The sequence below is a fragment of the Anas platyrhynchos genome, chromosome 1 (assembly GCF_047663525.1).
Source record: "Anas platyrhynchos isolate ZD024472 breed Pekin duck chromosome 1, IASCAAS_PekinDuck_T2T, whole genome shotgun sequence".
NCBI lineage: Eukaryota > Metazoa > Chordata > Aves > Anseriformes > Anatidae > Anas > Anas platyrhynchos.
The window spans coordinates 16,178,624-16,204,847 of record NC_092587.1 but is presented as its reverse complement, the minus strand read 5'-3'; the positions used below and the strand labels follow the sequence as shown (position 1 = coordinate 16,204,847).

The window sequence follows — 26,224 nt, the reverse complement described above, 5'->3', positions numbered from 1 at the left end:
TTTATGTTCATATCAATGCAACTTCACTGTCTCCTTTTCATATAATTTCTGTCAGTGCTCATTCCTGAGTTACTGACATGTCAAGTAACACATACGATCACATCAAATTCTGCCTATTTGTGAGAGACATTTCATTTAACTGGTAAGAAAATACCTCCAAGAAAGGCTGGATTCATTTCTATTGCTCACGTTCAGCACGCTCACTCTTCCTGGACTGAAGCTGCATCAGTTTCTCTCCCCAGAAATTAAGGTTTTTTTAGGGCAAGGAGGACCTGAAGTGAAAATCTAAGCTCTCTCTCTCACCTCCTGTCTACCTTTGCCAAACAAAAGCAGAGTTTCCATGTACTTTTCTTTACTAATATCAAGCACAACACATTGTCTAATTTAAAACAAAACAAATTTGTACCAAATTAAGCACAATTCCTTGGAGAAAAAGCTCTTTCACTGGAAAAGTAACAGAAAACCTATAGTCTGGCCCTTGATGTGGAAACAGGTGACACCAAGTCAGTACAGGGATGTGGATGACAGTTCTCAGGAGCAATTTGTTACCTTTGCAGTGAGGCTGGGTTAGCTGATGCAGTTAAACACGCTGGTGCAGAATTTGCTGGAGTGGTGTTACACAGGAGGGACTCATGCACGAGGCAGGGCAGAGGGTCTACACCTTCCACAGCGGCATCCTCATCTCCTGCTCCACATCAGGAGAAAGAGCCGGGAGCTCTGCCAGCCCTGTCCTGCCTGTGAGCAGAAGGAATTCAGTCAGAAGAGCCAAATTTGTCACCTGGGCAGCAAATATGCACAGAGAAATTAAGCACAGAACCTGGAGGGCAAGGGCAAGGGCAAGGGCAAGGGCAGTGACCGACAGCACATTGAACCAATAGGGTAAAGCCAAGCCAGACTCAGAACAGGCCACATAACAGTATAAAAATATATGGCTTTCACAATATGAACAGCTTTTCTGAAACTCTGAAGAAATGACAGAAACGTAAATTAACGGTAGTATGTTCTTTCTGCCAAAACCTTTTTATTACACTTCGTTTTATCTGCACTTGGGGGCTGGTGACTCACCAGGCTGCATGATTCAGAAGAGCAATTTTAATTTCCATGCCCTTTCCCTTCTGCAGTTTGTGTGCACGGTGATTGCCATCCTCCTGCATTACTTCTACATGAGCACCTTTGCGTGGATGTTCGTGGAGCAGCTCCACATCTACCGGATGCTGACGGAAGTGAGGAACATCAACTTTGGGCACATGCGATTCTACTACGTTGTTGGCTGGGGCATTCCTGCCATTATAACAGGTACCCTCAGCTGCCCACACTGCTTTGTTTGCTTTCCCTGTCATCTCCGCTGGCCAGATGCAGGAAAGTTCACGGAATCACAGAACCATCTCAGTTAGAAGAGACCTCCAAGATCACCTAGTCCAACCTCTGACCTACCACACACAAGTCCTCCACTAAACCATAAAAGTTACCCCATCCAGCTACGCATGCACTCCACTACTGCTATTACTTGAGTGCTTTCCTACATGAGGGCATCACCAAGTCATGATTAGCAGAAAGTCAGCCTGAATTTGGCAGATCTGCACACCAAATGTCTGTAGTGCCAGCTGAAATGATACTGAGGGTTTTACAAACATAATTGCACCCAGATTAAAACAGGAATTGTTAACATTGCTTGGGAACAAGAGTGGTTTTATTTTAACGACTTTGCTTGTAGTCTTCATAAATTTTCCTTCCCTGTGCTGTTAGCCCCAGGATATGGACACACAGTCCCAGGAGAGGTAGCTCCAGTGGCTTCAGAAGTGATGCTCCCACAGGACATTGTATTCCCCTCCCTGGACATTCCCACTGCAGAACCCTTGACCAACAGTAAACGCTCCCTGAAGGGGTTTTCAGCAGCTCTGTTTTACTTGGCATGAAAATGAGCTGGGAATACTCAAGCAGCCTTTTACATCATTTCAGATACAAAGGCAATAACTTTCAGTTGTGGAAAAGTAATGAAAAGCTGGAGGCAGTAATCTTTTAAACTGTTCCAGGGTGATCCGCGGGAGCACATCTATCTCCGCCCTCGCTGTGGCTATTTTTGCAGTCAGACATTTCCAGTGATACCCAAGCACATGGCGCTGCGTTAATGCAGGCAGACAGCTCCTTGGGAAGCATGCTTCGCAGAACAGTTGGAGTGGGGTTTTTTGCTTCAGCTATTTCAGCATGTATCTGTTGCCATATGGGAAATCAAGTCATAGGCAGACAGTTAACTTTTACCCAGTTGCTTTTATTTTTTTGCAGATAACAACATACCGTCAGCAATGACAGAGATTTAGATGTCTCTCAGATCAACTAAATAGCTATCAATCATGTACGCTTGCAAAAATATTATGGAACAAGTTAGACTTCTGCAATTACATGAGTTTTGTTTTTTTTTTTTTCTGTTTGACATAAGGAAGAGTAATACAAAAACATGGCATAGGTGAGAAAGGGTGTCCTTTCTGGAGAGGTGGTAAGTTTTTCCATATCAAGTTGTGCATAAATATTTTCCAATTCTATCAGTTTATCCAGGACACACCAGAAGATGCGGCTCAGAAGGCTCTGCCACTCTGGACATACTCCTGACACTTCAGACAGAAATTGTCTTTGTTTTCTCTAGCATTTCAGACATGCGTAACTGTTATCAGTACCCACAAGACTACTGCAATGCACTCAGGAATATTAAGTGTCATGAGATAATTGGCAGCATCATTTCGGGTAGAAAAGAAGTAATATTTTTAAAGGAAGTAAACAATTTGCATTTCAGAACACATAACTCTTCAGTAGTTTCATCTGAAGGATTTTCTATTTCACGTTTGGTTTCTCCCGAATTTTAAATGAATTGGGACTTTCTCAACAGCAGTATTATGCAACATTAATATTACAATATTACCCATTTTTACATTTTTCTAATCAGATCTTGTTCTCTGTAATATGGAACTGTTTTTCAGTATTAAAATTATGCATACATTATGAATTGTGGTTCCAGTTTGTCTCCTGTACCATGAACTCTAAATCTACTGATTGACAGTTCACTTAAATAAAAAGTCAGGTCTCTGTTACTGAGAAAGTCAGAGGATTTTGTCGAATGAAGAGTGAAGAAAGCTAAGCCATTAGCTTGCCCTTCCAGGTTTAGAAATCATCTGAAGAGAAAAATCTTTCATCATAAAAAGCACAATGTGGTATTTCTTGCCCCTGGATAGCTTTGTTACTGTACGTATTTCAAATAAGCTTCTTTTATACATTTTAAAGTTTAATATCTAAAGAATAAGAAGGTTCCAACTTCTTTAATACGCATCTTAAACATGATTTCTTTAATTTTTTATTTATTTATTTATTTATTTTATGAAAGAAGGATTGTGTATGTTTCTTAATAATGGAAAAGTCTAGATATGGGAAAGAATTTTAGTCTTGGACATCCAAATGGCTTTATAATTTTATTTAAAAGATACCTAGTCCTATATATCTCTATTATGGCTCTCCTGAAAAAAAATGAACTGATAGTAGCAGTTGATTTACCCTGTTTGGTTCATTTTTTTCCTATTTTCCATGCTCAAAATGACATTCACTTCAGACTGGGATGTAGTCTAAGGGGTCTGTGATGGGACCAGGCTACTTAAAAACAGGAACCTTGAACTTCAGGGAGAAAAAATCTTAGCAAAATGTTTACCTAGGGAATACTCCAGTGGTGAAGACCCCCATTTAATCACACCATACAAAAGCAAATTGCTGCGAATAAATGTAGGATGGAGATGAGCAAAGGCTTATAGCCATGAAAAGCGTAAGGATCTGGAATATTCCTCCACGGGGAGCAATAGTGGAATTTGCTTAAAGCAAATTAAATTCGCTTTAAGCTGGCTCATTTTAAGATGTAGTTTGATCCATCTAGGAAAGGGATTTTATGACTTCCTTGCCTCAGAAGCAAAGGGCTGGATTTGGCACTGAGCAAGACCCCTCTTTGTGGCAACACGCTAACTAGTTGGCATATACATGCAGTAACTGCTTGCCATGGGGTGTGCTCATGTTAAAACAGGTTCTTATGTCACCCTAACATCAGTATACCCCAAATAATGGCATTTTCCAAATTTGCTGCAAATACTAAGTGAGGTGATGAATCAGGAAAAAGGCAAGGCTGATGTGCAGTTGCTGCAGAGCCTGCAGGAGCTCAGAAGTGTCGAAGCGTGCCCCCACGGTGTGCTCCTGGCATGCTGCTGGGATAGGTGCTGGTCCCCACAGGCTGCTGGGCTCAGTCCTGGTTCCCGTGAGCACCAGTGAGCTGTCGTGCAGCCCGCACGCTCAGTCTAGTCCTTAAAGCCTGTAGCATTTAATCAGTGTGCCAGAATGGTTCTTTATATTAAATTGCCTTTGGCTTAATTCTGCCTTTGGGTGAAGTGTTATTTCACATATTGTTGAGTCCAGTAAAATCTGAACCGCCTACCTGAAGACCGAAATTTGCCCTATTTGTTTAATGGAGAACTTTAGGGTCGGATTTGGGGAGTGAAAAAATGTTGCAGTGTGCCAGTTACTCTCCGAGCCAGATGTTTGGTCGAACCGTAGTTTAAGTCCCACTAATGGGGAAATCAAGTCCTGGGAAACAGCCTGTGTCTATAGAATTACATCTGTATAAAATACTTTATGGTCCCTTAATCATTTATGGCTAATTCTTTCTGGATGGCAACTGCTGAAGGCAGTGGTGGAAGGGCCAATGGGAGCAGAGGGAGAGACCAGCCCATCTCATTCCACACTTCAGAGAAAACAGATCCGATATCCACCGCTTTGCCAAAGAGCCAGTTTAATTTTCATAGACCATGGGCCCGTACCAGATGTGAGTACTGGCTGTGGGCCAGTTTTATGCAGAGAGGGTGAAACGCCACTACCTCTCCCCTTTTTTTTTTTTTTTTTTTTTGGTGTCTTTTTGTCAAAGCACACAGGCTTCAGGTCCAAAAGGTGTTTATTAATACGCATGAATCCTCGTTATGGAGAAGGGCACTGCCGTGAACCTTGGACGCCTGCTTGAGTCAGGGCATGCGCTCAGCTCAGTAGGTGCCCCAGTGCCCAAACAACAGGCTGCAGCCATTTACCATATGGCATTGGCCAAAGGCTTCACAGGGATCAATTTCTGCCTCTTGAAGAAGGAGGAACTCCGCAGTGTTTTGCAGGTCAAAAGCAGAAATCCTGGCCTGTTGCCATATGGGCACAAGGTGTAGGTCACAAAATCAGAGGGCACAGCAAACCAGTAGGTGGAGGTTGGACTCTGAGAATCCCCAGGAAATATCCAGGCTTTGAAAAACAAAACAATAAAAGGTGTGTTCTTAACTCAATTGCCTTGAGGGCATCACCAAACTCCATTTCAAGCAGTGCTGAAAGCAAGGTGAGGTGAGCACTCACCTGGCTCCGAAGGAGTCTCAGCCTCCGCTCCTGAGCTCAAGCAGTTAAATCCCGTGAGTTCCCAAGTTCCTTTGTCTCTGGTGTTATTTTAGTGACAGTAAGCTCACAGCAGTTAAGAATGCACTTTTTTTGTAGTATAGACATCTCCTCGGTTATGATTCATGTCATTCTACTGCACAGGCTTATTGAAATTCCTCTGCTTGTCATTCACCCTGAAGGCTTCGTCGCTCTGTGTGAATATGACTATAAAATTGTGCTGGAACAGGATTAACTTGGGACCTGCATTTACTGCAGTTTTTATGTAGCTGGGCTTTATTCTGATAGGCAAAACTCATGTGATGTGGGATGTTCATGGTGTCATTTGGAATGGGATGACCAGTGTAAAGGTTTTGGTTTACAAAAGTTTTATTTCAATGCTTGTCTTGACTTTGACTTCCCAGACTGTCCTACTGAACACATCTTGCCACTACCCTTCTGTTTGTTGGACGGTGATTTCAAAATGTTACTGCTGTGCCTGGTTGTATAAAAGATCTCACCAGCACATTTCTGATGTCCTTTTTCCCCATCTTGTGACTCAGGGCTTGCTGTTGGTCTGGATCCACAAGGCTATGGGAACCCTGATTTCTGCTGGCTGTCTGTTCATGACACCCTGATCTGGAGTTTTGCTGGACCCATCGTAATCGTTGTAGTTGTAAGTATGGTGGAGTTGGCATCCTGAACTGTCTTTTCCCTACTACTACCTCTTCTTTTATGTTTTGTCAACCAGTAGTCATAAAGCAAGAGTATTCTTTAAGTTTGAAGCAAATGTGCTCGAGTTTGCATCTTCTGCTTGAAGAGATAAGACAGGAGCTAAGCAAAGCTACTGGAAATTAGAGGGCTACTTGCCAGTGCAAAGATTGTTGATAAATATCTCTGTGGCTAGAAAGAGGCTTATTTTTTCACATTTGCCTTGTTCCATGTTTGAATTGTTGGTCAAAGAGCTTATAAAACAAGTCAACAGAACGAGCTATAACAAGTCACTTCATCCAGAGGTCCTAAAGAAATATTAAATAAGTCGTAAGTCAGGAACTCTAAAGAATTGGCTGGAGTTTGTCTCCCTCAAAACTTCTCTCAGTAACAGATCACCAGAAGATAAATATCCATGTGACTGTGTCTTGTATACCAAGTGCAGTTCTGGTCTCCTGAATGCAGTAAGTACAAAGTAGACCTGGAAGCAGTGTGGATTGGGGTTGTGAGTTATCAGAGACAGGGGATAGATAGCCCCTGCTGGAGGAGCATATAAGTTGAACAGAACCTTCAGCCTCGAGAGAAGAAATCTGCAGGGAAGGGGACAGGGAGAAGTCTGTAATAGTGGTAGCCTGGAAAATGTAAACTATGGAGCCAATTGTTTTGTCTTTTCCAACACAAACAGCAGGAGATGGCAGGTTCAGAACAAACAGGATGAGCTACACCATCGCTCCACAGGGAGGTGAGTTAGAAACTCCCAGAAACCAGGTGATAGCGATGGTGGAGCTCTGCATGTTTTCAGGAAGTGACTAAACAAATTCACAGCATCACTATTCATCATGAGTGATTAAGTACAAACACCCCACCGAGTGTATCCCATCTCTAGAAATCAGCAGAGGCTGGAGGGGTTTTCTGAGGAATTATCATCAAACCCTGTTATTAAATTCTTATATTCTGCTTTGGTCCCAGCAGAAACAAGATGCTGGGCGAGTGGACTCTGGTCTGGACAAGAACAGCCACTCTTGAGTTTATTCTTTAGGTTTTGTTTCATTCAAGCCTTCAAGCAATCTTACTGTGTTTCAGCCAGGCTGAGTCCCAGGACATTCTTGACTGATGTTGGCTTGAAACAGGATGAATTTTGGAACTGGAAGAGACATGTAAATTAAAGGAAAAATATTCTTGGCACCACAAACTCATGTTAGGATAAAAATTCTATTGTCATTGAAAACTGAGCTCTGACAAAATAAGAGAAAGAACCCATGCTGTTATTTCAATTTCCCTTTCAGATAAACACTGTCATCTTCATACTAGCAATGAAAGCATCGTGCAGACGAAGGCAACGTTCATTTGAAAAAACTGGAGTCATGTAAGTTGGGGTTCAAAAACCTGTAGAAAAAAAAAATCCAGCCAAGAATAAGAAAGGGACAGAATTGCTTAAAAGCAGGCATTGGGGTTGGAATAAGTAAGATATTTGGAAAAGGAGCCAGTCTGCATTGGCAGAGGCGATTGAGTTTCTTTACCAGCACCTATCCCTGGGTACCCTTGGTGTAAAACCACCACAGTGCTATGCACTGCTGACAAGTGTAGGCAGGAGAAGAGAGGGAAGAGAGAAAGGATCAGTCTCTGTGTGGTGCCATTACAGTCTTCCAGGGCTTTCATCATACTCCCTACTACACTGTCCCTTCACCTCACCCCTGGCATTTCCTGGTAGGCATAATTCTGGGTCTCCCTGTGGCCACCCGTGGCTCAGAAAGGTCTCCCTGATGAATGCCAGGATAACCAGCTGTGTCAGGCAGGGACACACTGAGGCTCCTGTGCTGAGAACCAGCCTCCACCCCCAGTCTGCTCCCCGTGGGATGAGCAGAAAGCCCACAAGCTGAAACCTGCCACCTTTCCAGGCTGTCCTGGCAGCCTGTTCCCATTAACTCTGATTTTGCCCAAAGCTTAGAATTTACATGCGAGCTATAATGCGATTAGCTAGTGGCAAGACAGCCCCTGTTTCCAAACAGGTAGCTGAATGAGATTACAGAAGGCTTCTTCAAGCTATTTACTCAGCATCGGCTGTCAGGTGATTTTTTTTCAGTTTCTTTTTTAAACCTTCCTAAACAAATGGAGTGTAATTGCTACTTAATAGCAGCTATTTTACTCATAACACAAAACTTTTGCCACTGGAATTGTGACCAACCTTTGCAATTGCCTGTGGAAATAATGCTTTTAAGCAAACAAATACTCCCCTGAGTGCTCTCAATCCAGAGCCGTGGGCTGTAACGTGGAGAAAGAATGTGAAGGTGGACTCAACAAGCAGAAATGAGAAGGACCTGACCATTCACCCCACACATCTCTTCCTCACAGTCAACAAGACTGAACCGTAGGGCTTGGCGAACAGCCATGTTTGTTTGAAGGAAACCTTGGAAGCAGACAAAAAAAATCACCTTTTTTATCACCCGAATGTTTGAAGTCACTGAGCATAAGGAGGGAGTTGGGAACAGGGGGCTGGTGGGCACTGCCCAAAGGGCCCTTCTAGATCCCAAATTGTAGGCGTGCTCCTCACCATGTCTGTGTGTGCTCTCAGGGAGGAAAGGGCACTTGAACTTCCACGTGGTCCCACCCCTGTTGGGAAGCTGGGCTTTCCTCATGTCTCCTCTCATGCTGCAAACCCCCTGTGTGCTTTACAGCTCCGTGCTGCGGACAGCATTCCTGCTCCTGCTGCTCATCAGCGCCACGTGGCTGCTGGGGCTGATGGCAGTGAACAGCGATGTCATGACGTTTCACTATCTCTTTGCCATCTTCAGCTGCCTCCAGGTAAGTTAGCATTTTGCCAGGGGCAAACCTCACTGAGTGCACTGCTGTGCCCCCAAAACGGGTAAACATTGGCTAATTTGGTAACTGAGATGTTGTTAAGATGTTAAGCACAATTTTTGGTCTCTTTTCTCAAAGGGAGGGTTCTTTTCACCAAAGTCATCACTTTCAGTAATTGCATCTCTCACTTTCAGTCATTGTAAGATAAGTGCTCTAATATTGTAACCTGTGACAGATGAATAACAGTAGGCAATTATACCTCTGTCTTCCCAGAGGGAAAATCTTTGCTACTGTCTTCTGCATGCTTACAGTTAACAGTCATCCTGTTGCTTCCACAAAGTAAGTTACTGTTTAAGAAAATGAGTCAAATAATGATCTCCAAACACAACTCGTATTAAGGATTTACTGGATCACTTGTCCCGGTGTGCACAGTTGTTGACTGAAGATGCAGAACACAGTTTTTGTAGGAGACCTGGCATGGAAGTAGACACAAAGTCATGTAGTCATGACTTGAAAATGACCAAGGATGGCAGAAACTGTCCTGGCAAGTGCCTGCAATATTCAAACAGCTGCTGCTAGCAGGCCATTCCTGTTGGTTGCAGCACAACAGCCACAAATTGCAACCAAGAAGGAAAAGAAGCCCGGTGGGTCTTCTCCCATGCTTGTCCATGCCCTGGAAGCACATCAGATGGACCAGCCTGGAGGAAGGATATTTTGCCACTGCAACTGGTGTGCTCTGAAATAAAGATACCCACTCAAGCTGTAAAACCACGAGCCTAGGATAAAATTAAATTAAATATAAACCTGATGAGAAGTAGGAAAGCCAGCAGCTGGAATTCTCCAAATTTGCCCAGAGAGGCACAGTGGTATGTGGCATTTCACGTCATTACCTTCTTTGAACTTAAAGAGACATTTATGTGAGTTTTATTAATGAATAATCCCCAAGTGCTAATGCCAACTAAGATTGCATTTGATTGAATGTTTAGAAAGTGAACTTGAAGTTTAAAGTTACTCTAAGTCAATTGCTTTGGCTGAAGTCATGAAATGCAGGCATCTTGTGATGTTGGTACAGCTGCAACTTCATGAGTGATTGGCTTCTATAAACTATATCTCCTACCACAATTGATAACCATTTGGCAGCTGCATGAATTCCTTCAGAGCAAATACATCTGAAAACATACACGTGCATGTCCCCCACCCCCAAAGAAAATTATCCTTGGGTGTTCCTGGCGGGCCAATAGCTGCCCAGTCCTGGGGATTTGGGCAGTTTTCCCTCCTTGAGATATTGCTGAATGGATGAACATGGGGACAAAAGTTGGGACCTCTCCGCCCCCAGTACCTCTCCATGTCTTACAAAGCTTTCTAAGGTTCTCTTAGCAAGAGCAGTAAGGACACCTACCACAGAAGTTCCCCATTGCCAGAGGTTTTCATTTTTGATGTGTTGCTATTGATTTTGTCTCATCATCAGTGTTAAAAGCTCTAAAATCTTAGTGCATGTACAGCCCTGAAACTCCCTGAAATGTCCATCAGTGGGACACTGAGGTCCTCACTGGACATATTGAGAAAAATGTTTCTTCCCAAACTACGGGGCAGGGTGAGACCTACCATGAGCTCTGCTCTGTAAATCCTGGAGGAATACATCATTGTATATATTTTCCAAGGCCCTTGATGCACATTTAAACATGGAAGCAAATATTGAAGAAGCCCTAGGAGATCCGTCAATGCTATTTCAGTCAAAGGCAGGAAATAGTTATTGCTATTGAAATCACTGACAGGGGTTGGTTCAAAACGACTGTGCTCTAATACCTATTTGTATCTGCAGTTTGGTAGTATTGAAACATTTAGATTTGTTCTTCCTTTCTCTGAAATGATCCAGGGGCTGTTCATTTTCTTCTTCCACTGCGTGTTTAACAAAGAAGTCAGGAAGCATTTGAAGAACACTTTAACTGGCAAGAAACCTCTTCCAGATGATTCCACTGCCACAAGAGCTACATTATTAACTGTAAGGAAAAAAAAAAAAAAAAAAAAAAAAAGGAAAAGAACTTCCTTCATGCTGGTAGAAGTTACCAAAAATGCACTTGCAGGTGGCTTGTCCATAACTAAGCGAATTGTCTGATTTATTTAAGTGACTTTTACAAAGATTACTGATGGCTTCTTTCAAAGTTTTGATTACTGCTTCAGTTAAAACATTTGAGAGGGATTTTTTTTTTCCTTGGCATCAAAAACCACTTGGTTCCTTTGAGGCTTTTGATGGGTAATGTGGACTTTCAGTAGGAATTGATTATTTTTATTCTTGCAAAATTCAAAGAAAGTGACCATAGAAAGTGTATATGGGGTGTGCTGAATCACTTTGGTCCTTGCACTGTTCTGGTTATAGTCATGTTGACTTGTATAATGGACAGTCTGAAACTTGTAAATCGAAGTAACTGGTTACCCCTCCAACTTTATTGCAAACCTGGTGGCATCTACACTAGTAAATAGGATCAGATCATGGGCTTGAGCCCACAGACCCTGGTGAAAAACATTGAAAGGAGATTTTCTTGCTTTGATCTGATTACCCATCTGCTTGCAGAAATGTTAATGAAACATGTGGACTCGAGTTAAACAATACAAAAATTAGCAGGCTTTCTCTCCAATGTCCTCAATGGCTCATAGCAGAGTCTCAAGTCACGTTTCAAATCTTTCTGCCATAAAGGCACACAGTGCCCAGTGCCCAGCAGGCCACCAGAAGCAATAAGCTGAAGGAGACCATCACCAACTCCATTTCTGAGGCACGACACTCTACAGTTGGTTACATCAATTGTGGGAGAGGAGGGATATGGAAGGGTGGTCTGAGTCTTTTGAACAAAACTTCTGAAGAAAGAAAATAAATTACAGATCTCAGGCTCGAGCTTCTGCATCAGTGCTGAGCATTGCACTCTGCCCCTGTCAGTGTGCCCTGCTGAACAGAGAGGTCTGCCTGGGAAGGTTAGGAATCCACTGCATTATGTTGTTTAAACAAGTTCTTCTTGTCATTCACTACTCCTTTGTGTCTTTTTCTCCTTCAGCGATCTCTGAACTGTAACAACACATACATAGAAGAGCCAAATATGTATCGCACAACCCTTGGGGAATCCACTGTCTCCCTAGAAAGCACCGTCAGGTCAGCCAAGAGCCACAATAGCTACCTTGCTTATATTCTCAGGTAATCAGGTGGCAGGTGCATGGCTTTCAGGTGCTTGCCTTTCCCTTTTCATTCCTCTTGTGGAAAAGAAAAAGCCAAACAGAAATGTTTTGGTTCAAGTGCATCTTGTTTTATGTTGTAACCGTTCTGCTTTGTGCGACTGTCATTTACTTTTGTGTGTTTTCTTTTGCATGCATCTTCAGTGGGGACTTCCAGTAGTGCAGTGGTTAACGTGGCTATTGTGTTAACTATTTGGGCTGTGCTGCTTGCCTGGTAAAACACAGATGTGTCTCAAGGAGTGGGACTTGGCTTATTAACATCAGGCTTTTTCAGGGTGCAATTCATGTCTCCAAAGGCAGACATAACCTGTCTTGCTGTGAAAGTACCTACCCTGACAATCAGTTAAGCACAGGTTAATTAGCATGTGCTGCAGCTGTCTGTGACCAGAAGAATCTCATCTGCATGTCTGCCTTGTTGTTAGGAACAGTGAAGTGACCAAGAAAGTTGTCCCCTGTTTTTATTCTCTAAGGGATGATGCTGCTCATAAGCTCAGTGGATCCTCAAGTCAAGCAAGGGCTGGTCAGACTGAAGCGGATTCCTCCATTTTTCATAGGAATCCTTCTAAATCCAATGGTAAGAATTTCTTTAAAATGCTTTGACCCAGTTGTGAACCTTTTCCTTCTCAGCACTTTTTTCAAAAGCTTCTGTAAAAGGAGGAGCAGTTACTCTGACTCGGTGTGCCTCGTTCCCCTTGTGCTGTTGGCATAACGAGCTGTGCAGTGGTTGCCTTACCAGGGAATTCTGGAATGGAATTATATCTATCTGCTTCTTGTGATGGCTCAGTTTTAAGCTGACAGCTGTCACAACTGTTGACGGTTTCTGGCGTCCCTCTTCTTTCTCACGAATTATGCGCTGCTGCTCTTGATTTTTAATTGGACATCTTTTCATGTTTGAGACCTTGAGGCAATATCCTCTTTTACAGCTATGTGTTTTGTACAAGAAAATGAGAGCTGTCTCTTGGCTGGTTTCCTTTCATTCGGGGTCTTGATGTTAAATTTTGTTGCCTTGTAGCAGTATTTAAGAGTGCATTTGCAGATTTCCTGATATTTTTAGGTACCTCTGTCTGCGTGTTGTGTTGACTGAGATGCTGTGGAGCTGCTGTTCTGTGTATTGACTAGTGAAAAAAGTATCCCCGTTCTGTTCTGCAGCCCCCTTGCAGAAAAAAGGGTCCTGCCCATTAGCTGAGCAGAGCAGTGTGCTTCCGTAATTCCTTAGGTGGATGCCACAGACCTTGTGAGTTAATCCCGAGAACACCCATGGCTGGAAGTGCTCATCCCTGGTGTGCCCTAAACCAGACGCCTGCCTTGTCTTTGTGTTCCTGCGTCCATCAGACGGACGTGTCCAGCTCCTGCTCACCCTCTCATTGCTCAATTTCCTCCTTTCCATGTTTGTAGAGCATGATTCGGACTCTGACAGCGAGCTGTCCCTCGACGAACACAGCAGCTCCTACGCCTCCTCCCATTCATCGGACAGCGAGGAAGACGGGCTTGAGCCGGAGAAAAAGTGGAACACATCCACTTCCAAAAATAATGAGCGTGGCCCTCTCCACAGCACACCTAAAGGTACTCCTGGTGGGAGGGAACAGCAATGGGTGTATTTTATTTAAAATAGCTTTAGAGTAGGTGAAACCACCCAGGGAGCCCGAGGGATTGCCATCCCTGGACAACTGGGAGGGCAGATTGGTCTCACACCTCTCAGACTGCCAGCAGCCTCGCAGGGACACCCTCTTATCCTGACAAAAGTGTTTTTGGGGGTTTGCTGCACCCCAGAGGAGTGTAATCCAGTGAAGATCATCAAAAGCATTGCTCTGGTCTGGCACTCAGCCACTCCCCAGCTGCAGGAGATGAGACAGGCTGGGCAGTGACCGCGAAAGCCTATCAAACAGTGGTTTTCGAGCTAGTGTTTTTTTGCATTGCAGTCGATACCCTTCCCAATCATGTGAAACCCTATTGGCCCACAGAGTGCATAACGGCCAGTGACAGCGAGGACCCCAGCGGCAAGCAGAAACTCAAAGTGGAGACCAAGGTCAACGTGGAGCTCCACAGGGAAAACCAGATGAACCACAACAACGAAGCGCCACAGGATAAAGAGAATGAAGGGCAGCAGAAGGAGAACAGGCCCCTGTCCCACCAGAATAACCAGCAGCCAGAGCAGAGGAAAGGTAAGGTGGCCAGCACCACTTCGCAGCATGCTGGGAGGCTGGGGCGTTAATGAGCATCAGTTAATGCAGTAACTGCACGGGGAAAGAGCAATCTCCAAATGGCTTCAACCTGTGTAACCAACTAAAGCTAGTAGGCAGCTGGTGAAGTCTAATCTTTTGCTTTAGAAATAAAGGGGCAAAGCAGAATTCTGATTAAGAACTATAAAATGTCACTTTTTGGATGCGTTCAGCTTGTTAAATGAATTTACTGATACATTTCAAAATTCTGATTCTTCCCTCTCTTCTGTAACAGGCATCTTAAAGAACAAAGTCACCTACCCTCCCCCTCTGATGGACAAGAATATGAAGAATCGCCTGCGGGAAAAGCTGTCGGATTATAACCAGACCACGATCTCATCCAGGACTACTTCCCTGGGGACCAACGATGGGGTCCGCTCTCCTTCGGACTCGGGGGTGACAGTAAAAAACGCTCGGAGGGAGCAGTCTCGAGATCAGCTCAACGGCATGGCCATGAATGTCCACGTGGGAACAGGACATGCTGAGACCTCAGACTCAGAGTAAGTACCACGACTAGGATGCCCTGGCAGAGCTCCCATGGTTCTGGCCTCTCCCTCCACTTTCCAGCCCCAAAATCCCAAACAAGCAAGGATTTTGCCTGGGGACTGCACTTGAGTCCTTCACCAGTGGCCTTGCTGATTGCTTGCCCACACCACGTCCCCACACCACAGTGTTTTACTGACGAGAAAGCCAAAAATGGGTATCACAGGCAAGGTGCCATGATAGAAACCTGTCACCAGTCACCCTGGTGTGCTCTGAACTGGCAAACTGGATTATTACTGGCACAGTGGCGTGAGGAACGTAGCTCTGCCCCAGCTCCTTGGTGTGGGGCTTGCTCAGGAGTGCTCTGCTCAGGGCTGCCTCCTGCTTCCACCTCTGTGCTCCCAGCCTCTCATCTTCACACGCCTTGGACCAACGGAGCACTCTTTTCCCCTCTTTTTCACCAATTCTACCATTTTGTAGCAAGGAGGGTGTTTGGGGCCATTAGGGATCTGTCACTAATGGGGTGCAACTAATGATAACATGGCCAGGAGCAGGCACCCAAGGAGGAGGATCAGAGCAGGGCAAACACAGAGCAGCATTTCTCAGTGCGTGTCCAGCAAGAGGTGTGTTGGGTGTCCAGCAGGCTGCTGGAGGAGGGCAGGCAGGGGCAAGACACGAGTGAGCAGGACCCAGAGGAAGCTCAGCATTTTGTGGGGTGAGCCTGGGGGGGACATGGGGAGATCCAGCCAAGCAGGAGGGGGGGTGTTACCTGGGTGTGAGATCCAGTGGCTGCAGAGAGAAGTGTCGTGTCGAGCCACTGACCCTAAATTAGCAGGCGTGTGATTCCCACCCACTGCACAGAGTGAGTATTTGCTGTTCCAAATGAAATCAAACACCAACAAAAGGCTGAGCAAGCTTCCAACCAAAGGGTGTCCTCAGAAACCTCATTACTCATCACAGTTTTCACATTCAAAGCAAGGACGGCCTTAAGTAAAGTCCGTGTAAACATTTTACACACACAGTCTTCCCTTTATTAGCACAAATAATAGGCTCACTCCTTCTCCAAACACAGAGAAAATTTCTCACCCATCTTTAACTCTAACATCAGGTGTTAGACACCCATTGCTGTTCTAGGGTGTGCAGACCATTCCCAGCTTGCTACAGAAATTTGGATTGCTGGGGACTGGCTGCTGAATATCTCCTGGTTAGCCAGGAAACAGAGGTGTCTTTAACAAGCAATAACTGCTTGCTGCTACCAGGTAATAGGTTCTGTACTGGGGAAAAGCTAGCCAGCTTGGTGTCCTAAACAGCTGTTCTGTTCTCTGCACCTTTTGCATACGGTAAAACTGTTTGACAGCAGAATGCATGAACCTGTCTGAAATACCAGGCTTCTAACAGCTTGCAAGGTTTCGTGTGAACCTCACATCTTCACCTAAGCATTAGCCAAACACAAGCACTCAGTAAAGTTCTCTCTAAATAGTGCATCTCTTGGGTATTGCCTGTAAATAATGCTCCTCAAGGGCAGCATCCCCTGGGGATGTTTAGTAATTTCACAGAGCATGAGCCCTTACGAAAAGGGATGAAGTAGATTGGGGCGGAGTTATTTGCCTGTGCCTGTCTAACCCCAAGCCTGCATGATTGCTTCTTCCCACTAACAGAGGCAGTAACGAAACTTCAATTTGAACCATCAGGAAACCGTGAGTGCTGCTGCGAGCTCTGGACTCCTCACTGCAGGGTCACTGCCTGGCCACCTCGGACTTCTCCGGCGTCTCCGCACAGCCAGGAGGACGAAGATGGCTCTGACTCCCGCGTGGTTTCATGCTCTGGCAGACTCCTGGCTGCTCGCAGCGGAGGCACGGTGCCCAGCTGCCCGTGATGGGGCCGCTCTGTGATCACGCCGCACGTGACGCGAACCTGTGCCAAAAAGCATGGAAACGGCCCCAAGGATTCCCCCAAGGATTCTCAGCAAGGGTTGAGCTCCTTCTTGCGGTGTGGACAGTGCTGCAGGAGCTGCTCAGCTGCTGGGGAGAAAAAAACAAGCTACTGCAGTGGACCTACAGGAAGACAACCCGTCCGCCTCAAGGCAAGCACCAGGAGATGCCCCTCGCGAACTTTTCTCCAGCTACAGCGTGAACCATTCGGCGTGCTGGGCTCTGGGGAGGAATATCCCAACAAGTGTCCTTTAGTTTCTATGCCAGCATCTCTCTCCAGCCCCCCATGGACACGTCGTCTTCAGAAAATAAAAATAAAAATCCTTTATATATATATATATATATAAAGTGTAGATACTTTTATATATTTTGTATGGTGACGCTAAAGAAAAAGTTCCTTTGTATATTTTACATTTATACTGATCTTCTCAATTTGATAATAGGAAATTGATTAAAAGAGTTTTTGATATTTTTTATATAAACATTGCACAATCTTACTTGAATTTGGCATTTGATAAAGTAACTGGCGTTTGCATGGAAACCACCTTAGGATGCAATGCAGTTTTCAAAATAAGACAGTAAAGATTATTTCTAAATCCAGGAACATAATTTATAAGTTTTGTTGACAGATTTTGGAAGACTTTAAGGACACAGTATGTTTTTTTTCATAACCTCTTCTAAAACTAAAGAAAAAAAAAGTTTTTTTTTTTTTAATTTTTTTTGGGTGTTTTGGCCTCTTCTCTCAAGTGCATTGAAATGTTCAGAAACTGAACTTCAGGGCTAAAAATAAGTTATGTCTTAGTCTTAAGATTTCAACACAGTCCTTGCGTGGAAGAAGTTAAACCAATATTTCCCACAGCAAGAAGAGGAAAACAAGTGGTGTAGCTGTGGAGTGGGTTTCTCGGACACTGCTGGTCTGGCTCAGGGACAAAACAGCCTCCCGAGAAGAGGGTCCTCCTCCCAGGTTCTGCACGAGGAGCAGACATTTTAGTTTACTGCTGCTTTCTCTCCCTCTGGAGTCAGCACATTGCTAATCAAAGCAGAAACACGAGGCTGGAAGGATGGCCAGGCTTCATTTCCCAGCTGTCTGAGAAATCCCTGGCCTTCCTGGTGTGTCCAAAAGCACGTGGAAGGATTCAGGTTTCACGTTCAATGGTACGGCCGTGACCACCAGGGCTCTCAGGAGCTCCCCGCGCTCCAGAGCAGCCCTTTGGGAAAATACCAGCTCATGTATGAGTGCATATGTGAAAGGGAAGGTACAGAAAATCACCCTAAATAGAACGCAGAAGATCAGGAAAAAACAAAACAACAACAAAAAAAGGCAAATGTAGAGCAATCTGGGTTTTGTCGCATCCCTATGCACCTTTAAATGCATTTAGGAAATGTCTTTGGGAAGGGAGGGGGAGGAAGGGTACTGGTCCTGTACAAATTCTGCAACGTGCTGTGTGAAATTTTCTGGCTGACAAAAAAGTTCTGAATGTTTTAGGTGCCTGACACTTGGCTGTGTGCTCAGGCATTGTGTATAGCCCCTGCTAGTTGTTTTCACATCTGTGTATGTATATTTTGTCCCAGTGAGATGTAGGTAGTTCTTATTTTGATCAGAATTGTTGCAGTAAAGGAGGGTCAGTTGTGTTAATGACAAAAAAAATTAAAACCTATTTTTATGACTTTTTTAAAGCTTTATGGCAGATTAGACACTGGAGGTTTTTTGGTTTTGTTTTCTTTTTTTTTTTTAACAAATGTGTATTTATTAATGTGCAGAACACTGGAATTGCAGCACAGATGAAAGGAGAATTTACAATAAATTAAGATTTTTTTTTGAACTTCTGGAGTTTATTTTCAGTGCCGAATGGATGCTGAGGGCCCAAGGGGCATTTTTAGGGATTTACAAAGTAGCAGGAGGGGAGATGGGCTGGCACCCATTGATCTTCCCAAGGAAGCAGAGGCTGAAAGCTTCATCCCCACCACTGTCTTACAATCAGGTGCCCCTGATGTGCACCAGGCATCAGGTTTGGGCTGCGAGGAGCAGAGCCTGTGTCCCATTCTTCCTGAAGCACCGCAGAAGGCTCTGCTCTGCGTCAGACAGGCATTAAACTCACTCGGTTCTGGAAAAGCCTTCGCAGTCCTCTTTTGCAGTGCTCTAAGTTCACCATGAGGCTGGGTCTTAGTTTGGGAGGAAGGCTGGGTTTGGGGGCTTCTGTTTTCTTTGGGGGTTTGGTTTTTGTTCTTTTACCAAGCACATTCCTTGTTCCTGCAGAATTTGCACTGATGAAACCCCAGGACATCGGTGCGTTGACATCCACCCAAGCCAAACCTTGGCTTCTTGTTCACCCAGTTTCCATGGAGGGGAAAAATCTGCTTGCAAACATCCCATGCTATGGCAGACCCTGAGTTTGGACATGGCAGGGGAGCCAATGCAAGCCTGAGATGACAAGAACCTTTTCTGACTTCGTTGGCTCCATTCTTGGCTTTCTTAACCCAGCTAGCACTAAGCCAGTGTCTTGCTCATGCTTTTTAGGCTGTTGTGCAGGTCTTCTTCATTAAAGGCACAGCAGGGACCTGCAAGCATCTGCCAGCGTTCTGGAAATAAAGTATTTCCCAATATCATCCAGCTTTTTTGTAAGTGTTCCTAAACATTAGGCAATAACCTGGCAGCGTGTGAGGTCAGGGGGAGAGAGAGTGGTTACTGGAATGATTTAGGGGCAAAATCAAAGATGGGGAGCTTTGATTTGCAAACCATTAAACAAACCCAAGCAATTAGCCCAAAGGGAAACCGTTTTTAGATTTTATTGTACAAGGTCACTTTTGGTGGACTTGTTTGTTCTCATTTACTCAAAGCCCACTTTTCTGCAGAAGAACATTAAAAAAGACCCAGGCGTTCACATCAGCAGGACTGGTATGGGACAGCCCAGGGTCCTGTCTCCAGCACCAACCAACAGCAGATGTTTAGGAAAAGAGGAATATCACAGACCTGTTACACAGTGAGGTGGCCCCACAGGGTCCACAGACCCCAGCAGGGGCTGAGCCCCCAGCAAGCTGCAGCTCTGAAGCTCCCAATAATTGTCTTACTGCTTTTGGACCCATGGAGACTTCTGGTGCACAATGGTTTGCCTGATTCAGTCACAAGCAGCAAGGAAATGGTCTTAACTCATGTTTAGCCTTCCTTCTTGCCCTTCTTCCATCTCTTCCCAGGTCTAAAGCATCCTTTTTCGAAATAGAAGGGAGACAAAAGAGATCAGAGCTGCCCACAAAATGTGAGAGGCAGGCCTACCAACAGCCAAAAAAATAGATTTTGCCCTAAGCAAAGTGCAGGAAGAAAGAGTCTGGAAGATGCACCAGTGAGAGAAACACGGCACGATAAGGCTGAAGTAACCTAAGAGCTGACATAGCTCAGCCCCCTCCAACAACCCAGAATCAAATACGCGTGTGCATTTGTCTAACACGTTCTTAAAAGTCCTAAATGACAATCCCAATCTATCTGCCAATAGCCAGCAGAGACAGGGCCAGGCTGGGATGCATTTGGGCCCCGCAGCCCTAATGCTGTTCTCCTGCCTCGCCTTTATGGCCCAGTTTGCACTTAGGCAGTCCGCCTTCCCTCCCCGTAAGAAGCAATTCGCACTGTTCTCATTTTCCATTTCAGCCTCTTGATTTTGGATCCATTCTCCAGTTTCTCATACTCCTTTTGAATCTTAATCCTGTCTGTGAGGATGCCTGGAGTCCTTTGGCAACATCTGCAGACTTTACAGGCTACCTTCCATTTCATCTTCCAGCCCGTGAATGAAAATACCACATAAAACCGAGCCCAAGAGGGATCTTGTAAAACATCCCCTCTTGCCCAGAGAGTTTTGCACCTACCTCATATCGAATAACATCAGCCCTCACTGCCTGTGTTTGGTGTGAGGGAACATGGTGCCGGGCAGTATCAAAGGCTTTCCTTGAAGACGTGTCCCATCTGCTGCTGCTCCTTTGTCCAACACGCCAGGCACCGCAGGAAAGAAGAAAATTAGATTAGTCTGATGTGTGTTGCAGAGCCCACGTTAACTCATTAGTGGTTTGGAAATACTTACAATTACTTACTTAGAAATACAAAAGTATTTCTAAGAGTCCCTAGGGCCCCCTCTGGGGCTCTGTGCCAGGCCTGTGTCTGTCCTCTTGGCCAGAGCCAGCAGCTGCTGCAGGTCCTCTGGTGGGGCCTGGAGTCACCCGGGGTATCTGCTCCTCACACCCAAATATTACTTCAAATCACAGAATGGTTTGGGATGGAAGGGACCTTAAAGATCATCCAATTCCACCCCCCTGCCATGGGCAGGGACACCTCCCACCAGCCCAGGTTGCCCAAAGCCCCATCCAGCCTGGCCTTGAGCACCTCCAGGGATGGGGCATCCACAGCTTCTCTGGGCAGCCTGTGCCAGGGCCTCACCACCCTCACAGTGAAGAATTTCTTCCAAACACCTAATCTAAGTCTGCCCTTTTTTAGTTTAAAGCCATTTTCCCTTGTCCTGTCACTACATCCCTGACAAAGAGTCCCTCCCCAGCTTTCCTGCAGGCCCCCTTTAGGCACTGGCAGGCTGCTGTAAGGTCTCCCCAGAGCCTTCTCCAGGCTGAACAACCCCAAGTCCCTCAGCCTCTCTTCACAGGAGAGGTGCTCCAGCCCTCTGATCATCCCCATGGCCCTCCTCTGGACTTGTTCCAATACATCCACATCCTTCTTGTTCTGGGAGCCCCAGAGCTGAGCACAGGGCTCCAGGTGGGGTCTCATGAGAGCAGAGCAGAGGGGACAATCCCCTCCCTCGCCCTGCTGGCCACAATTCTGATGTACCCTGAGCATATTTTCTGTACCTGAAGGGTGCCTGCTGCCTGTGTGAGATGGTGAAGGCAGTCAAAGCCTGGAGCTGAGCCAGGAGATGTGGCACGGGTAGAGCTGGGCCCAGCCACCTCCATTTGGGTGCTCAGCAGGGAGCCCAGCTCGGAAAACCCAGTGCCACCCATGGGCTGCTGGAAATCGGGGTGGAAACCCACCCAAGAGCAATTCTTCTGCAGCAAGCCCTGAAAGGCTGCCAGGGCAAGGAAAAGAAATAAAAAGAGAGAAAAGTGGAACCCCTTCTCCCATCCACACAGGCTACAGCTTCAGGAGCCCATCTGGACCTGTGCAAAGCCAGTATTTTAAGTCAGATCCACTCGGGAAACAGAAATGAACTCAAAGCTGGAGCTTTCCAGGTGCTGCCACCCTTTTTCATTAAAATAGTTGCTGTGTGTCCAGCTGGGTTGTTTCCAGAATTAATTTCTTATAGGGTTGTTTTGTCATTTTTTTTTTCCCTACAAATATAACAGCTTGCAAAAATGCCAGCCTCTTTGGCTAGCATGTAGGAAAACCTCTTGCTTTCGGTCATTTAACAACAACTCTTCATACGTATGTCTTTAATGATCTTGTTTATGTTTTAAGGCTATAGCACTTCCCAAGTAAAGAACTTAGTTTTTTAAAAAATCCTTTTGTTAGATATCAACAGACTCAAGGAAATAACGAGCATGTGAAGTTCTGTGCACATATAAACTTTTATTTTTTTAATGCAGTGAAAGGATTTATAGCCCGGGAGTGACTCCAGGGCCATGCAGGGTGAGGGATGAACACAGACCACAGCTGAGGGTGCTGCAAGTGCCCTGGTGGAGCTTGGAAGAGCATCCCCGGCATCATGGCTGTGGCAGGAATAAAAGGGTGAGAGAAATGCAGAGATTAGGCATGCATGGATGCCCCAGGTTATTCTCAACCAGCCAGCACACCAGTAAGGAGAGGTTCCCATAAAATCGCTCAGAAGCAGCAAAACCTCCAGCACTAGTGGGCGAGGTACAAATCTGCCCAAGAGGTCTGCAACAGAAAGTCAGGCAGATTCTGCCATGGCGTGATTACTCGGAAAGAAAAAGAAGTAAGAACACGTTGACAGCACATGGTAAGCCACCCATCATAAAATAGCTCTGATGGAGCAAGCACCCTGAAGGTACAGAGATGAGAGTGCTCTTCAATCAGAACAGCTGCACTTCTAGAGCCTGCTCATCAGATTTCTTTTTTTTTTTTTTTTTATAAAAGGAACCTAGGGCAGTAACTTCATTCGTTATAAAAGCAGCTCCTGAAAGGCCTGCATGTTTGAAGCAGGTGAAGAATACCTGGCTTTAAAGGAAATAAATATCCCTCTTCCCTGGATTCATTCCCTTCAGGTGAGGAACATCCCACCAAATCTGGTAGGAGGCAGCCCCAGCTGTGTTGGAGAGCAAGTGAAGCGCACAGGTTTCCAGGTGAAGCAGTAAATCATCCCAGCACAACACACCTTCACTTGGAGAAAAATCTGTAAATTTTATTACGCATTTCAATTCACTGGACAAACCAAATAAGAAACCTTGGGTGGTTAACTTCTTCCCTTCCAGCTGCACAGGGAACACATTTTGGGGGTGGAGAGGTTGCGGATAGAAAGGTTCAGGAAAAATAAGGAGCAAACTGGCACAGAACTACCTTAAAGGCCTCACCTCTCCAAACATCCCCTCTAAGGAGCGCATTCTCTTTTCTGCATTTCAAACACAGGTGTTGGCCTTGAGTGCAGACAACACACACCAAGCGTGGCTGGTCTCTGCTCCATGAAATGGCCACGCTACCTAAATACAGTTTAACACCCAGCTGCGAACCAGTTCACAGAGATTTTTTCTTCTGCTATCTCCTCCTGTAAAAGCTAGGTGCAAAACTTGTTCAGTGTTAAAATCTTTTACCATAAAATCACCTCCTTTAGTATTTTAACCCAGTGTTGGCTATTCTGATTCTGTAGTTTTTGCAACATTTATCTCTCTATATATGTCTATTTGTTCTTTCTTTGTTTCTGTGTAATAAAAAATTGATCTCCAGTTTTAAAGCCATGTCTTTATTGCCAAACCTTTCGGCCTCAAAATAAATGAATTGCATGTTTTCACTGCACACAGCAAATTTGCTGAGTTCCTCTGCCATGGAGCTGGCTGGCATGACACGACCTGCAGAGTCCTTACGTACTCCTAGGGAGGAGTGATAGATAAATGTGTGTGCAGGCAAAAAAAACCTTCCACCTTAAGTAACTAGATTAAAATAAAATCTACCTTTAATCCAGCACCAAACTTAAATCCACCAGATGCCTCATCAAATCTAGTTATGGCACGTTGCTGTCTTTTTTTTGTATTTATAATCCACCCTTCTTTGATGTTTACAATTTTATATAGCTCCTCACCCAGCAGCACAAACCCACACCAGGGTGGCTGAGCGTTGCCATCGGGCAGGAGCTGCAGCAGGACTGGGGACTCATCCTTTGAGGCGTGCGGGTGGTCAGAGATCTGTGCTACTAACTCATTTCCAGATGGAAATCTCCCTGAACTGCTTGAAATAAGAAAAGAAATGTTACAGGGATGGTTCAACCCTTACATCTCTTGCTGAAACCCTCGTGTGTTGCAGTGAGCAGCGGCCAGCCCAGGATTTCCCCGCTGTGCTGGCACACATCAGCCCTGGAGCATGCAACAGACTGGGAGACAGAGACAGGGACCTTCCCTGCACCTACCCCAGGGGAGAGGAGCACGTGGGCAGCTTTGTTCCCTCTTCCAGAGGATTTAGGTGAACCTCTCATTGCTGTCCTGGCCAAATTCTGTTAAAATCAGAAAAGGTTTTAATGCACAGAAATGGCTGGCTCAGCAAAAGCTGAAAACTGGAAAACCTGCTTCGTTATGGGCACGTAGCCTAACTTTTTCATTTGTATAGCTGGTTGGGCTTGAGGTTTAGTTTTCTGGTGGTATTGCAGCGGTGGTGGGGAGGGCTTGGGAGTATCCAGGGCTGTCTGATTTGCTTTGCTTGGAGAAATTGAACAATCTGGCTTTAGTTAAGGAACCCAGCACCTAAGGCTGGGTTCAGAAAAATCTGCATTCAGAAAAATTCAGAAAAATCTGCAGTCTCAACCTGACTTCCTCCACCCATGCTCGTACTGACTGACGGAGCTATCAGCTGGCCCCAAACCTCCCAGCTCACACACCTTAGCCTCCCTCCACACCAGCTTTTCTTATAAGCCCCCTTCCCTTGAACAGCCTCCTGCATTCAGAAGTGATTCCCTGGTCTCCAGCTCACCAGACCTCTGGAGAAGCTGAAGAAATGCTCATTGGTATCAGGACCAGCAGGTGGGAGATGGAAAGGCTCCATCTCCTGGTAGCAGTTCCATCCTTTAAAGAGGATCCAGCCTGAAGAAGGCATCCCTGCAGAGCAGAGGGTGCTGCACACTTGCCATGGCCTGCTTTTACAGATTTGCCTGACCCAGAGGCTGTTTGGTAAAACGGAGAGGCCTTTGTAGCTTATTCTGCTGTCCCTTGCTACAGAACCCAAAGACTTCCCACATAGGAAAGCGGCAGCACAGTCCTTCACTGCACCTTCCTGTGCTGGAGTGTCCAAGCTGAAAATGGGTTTGTTTGTTGGGGCAATGGAAAAGGGATGTGAAAATACAGTTTTGGAAATAAAGGTGGAGGAGGAGGAGGTTGTATGCTTAAATCTGAAAGGGCAGGACCCTGAAACTCATGTGAATCTTCACAGTGGTCCTTCCCCTCACCTGCTGGAGTGAGGTGGCTGCAACATAGAATCACAGAATGCTTTGGGTTGGAAGGGACCTTAAAGGTCATCTATCTCCAACCCCCTGCCATGGGCAGGGACACCTCCCACCAGCCCAGGTTGCCCAAAGCCTCATACAGCCTGGCCTTGAGCACCTCCAGGGATGGGGCATCCACAGCTTCTCTGGGCAGCCTGTGCCAGGGCCTCACCACCCTCTGAGTAAAGAATTTCCTCCTAACATCTCATCTAAATCTCCCCTTTTAGTCTAAAACTATTGCCTTGTGCCCTGTTACTATGCTCTAGATCCCAAGGAGAGCTCCGCTCTGTCCACAAGGGATGAATCTCAGTATAGATGTACAAATCCAAATGTTGACACCAGATCCAAAGCTGTTATTTTTTTTGTTGTTACAAATATGCTGAAAAGATAGATCTATCCCAAAATAAAATTTAACTTTGTTTCCTGTGGCGGTTTCCAGCTAATTTAATTTTGAAGCAGAGAGACAAAATCTGCCTCCAGCCCTACAAGCTGACTTGGACACCAGGAGCCAGTGCTTTTATTGCCAGACCCCAAATACTGAGCTGCTGCAGTGTGAATTAAACCCTTCACAACTCCTGAGCGACACCTCACCTTTCCAAAAAGCTGCTCAGGTGAAAAAAGAGTTAGAGGAGACTCTTGATCGTGATGCCTGTGGGAACATCCCCATTCTGCAGCTCTGCAGGGCCAGCCACAGGCAGGGGTGCCACCACGGTGTCCATTGAGTGGAGAAGGAGGAAAGCCAGGAGAGCCATGAAGCCAGCCTTAACACAAACACTTTTAGAAAAAAGACTGCACTCAGGGTGCAAGT

General features: G+C 45.4%; 1 protein-coding gene across 13 annotated transcripts in view; it reads left to right on the top strand.

The window, feature by feature from the left end:
* CELSR1 (cadherin EGF LAG seven-pass G-type receptor 1) overlaps positions 1-18,522 on the top strand; it is a 159,026-nt gene extending 140,504 nt beyond the window's left edge. For 2 of the 13 annotated variants that reach the window (XM_072032884.1, XM_072032866.1), the window contains exons 25-35: positions 1,122-1,296; positions 5,988-6,100; positions 7,422-7,501; positions 8,811-8,937; positions 10,811-10,936; positions 11,982-12,076; positions 12,627-12,730; positions 13,552-13,719; positions 14,076-14,318; positions 14,611-14,875; positions 16,550-18,522. In XM_072032884.1, the coding sequence (XP_071888985.1) occupies positions 1,122-1,296; positions 5,988-6,100; positions 7,422-7,501; positions 8,811-8,937; positions 10,811-10,936; positions 11,982-12,076; positions 12,627-12,730; positions 13,552-13,719; positions 14,076-14,318; positions 14,611-14,875; positions 16,550-16,559 (1,506 nt within the window). In that variant the 3' untranslated portion in view covers positions 16,560-18,522. Of the gene's footprint in view, positions 1-1,121; positions 1,297-5,987; positions 6,101-7,421; positions 7,502-8,810; positions 8,938-10,810; positions 10,937-11,981; positions 12,119-12,626; positions 12,731-13,551; positions 13,720-14,075; positions 14,319-14,610; positions 14,880-16,516 lie in introns of those variants that run through there. The other 11 variants (XM_072032858.1, XM_038184723.2, XM_072032841.1 and 8 more) reach the window with 10 other exon arrangements.
* Positions 18,523-26,224: the final 7,702 nt, after the last annotated feature.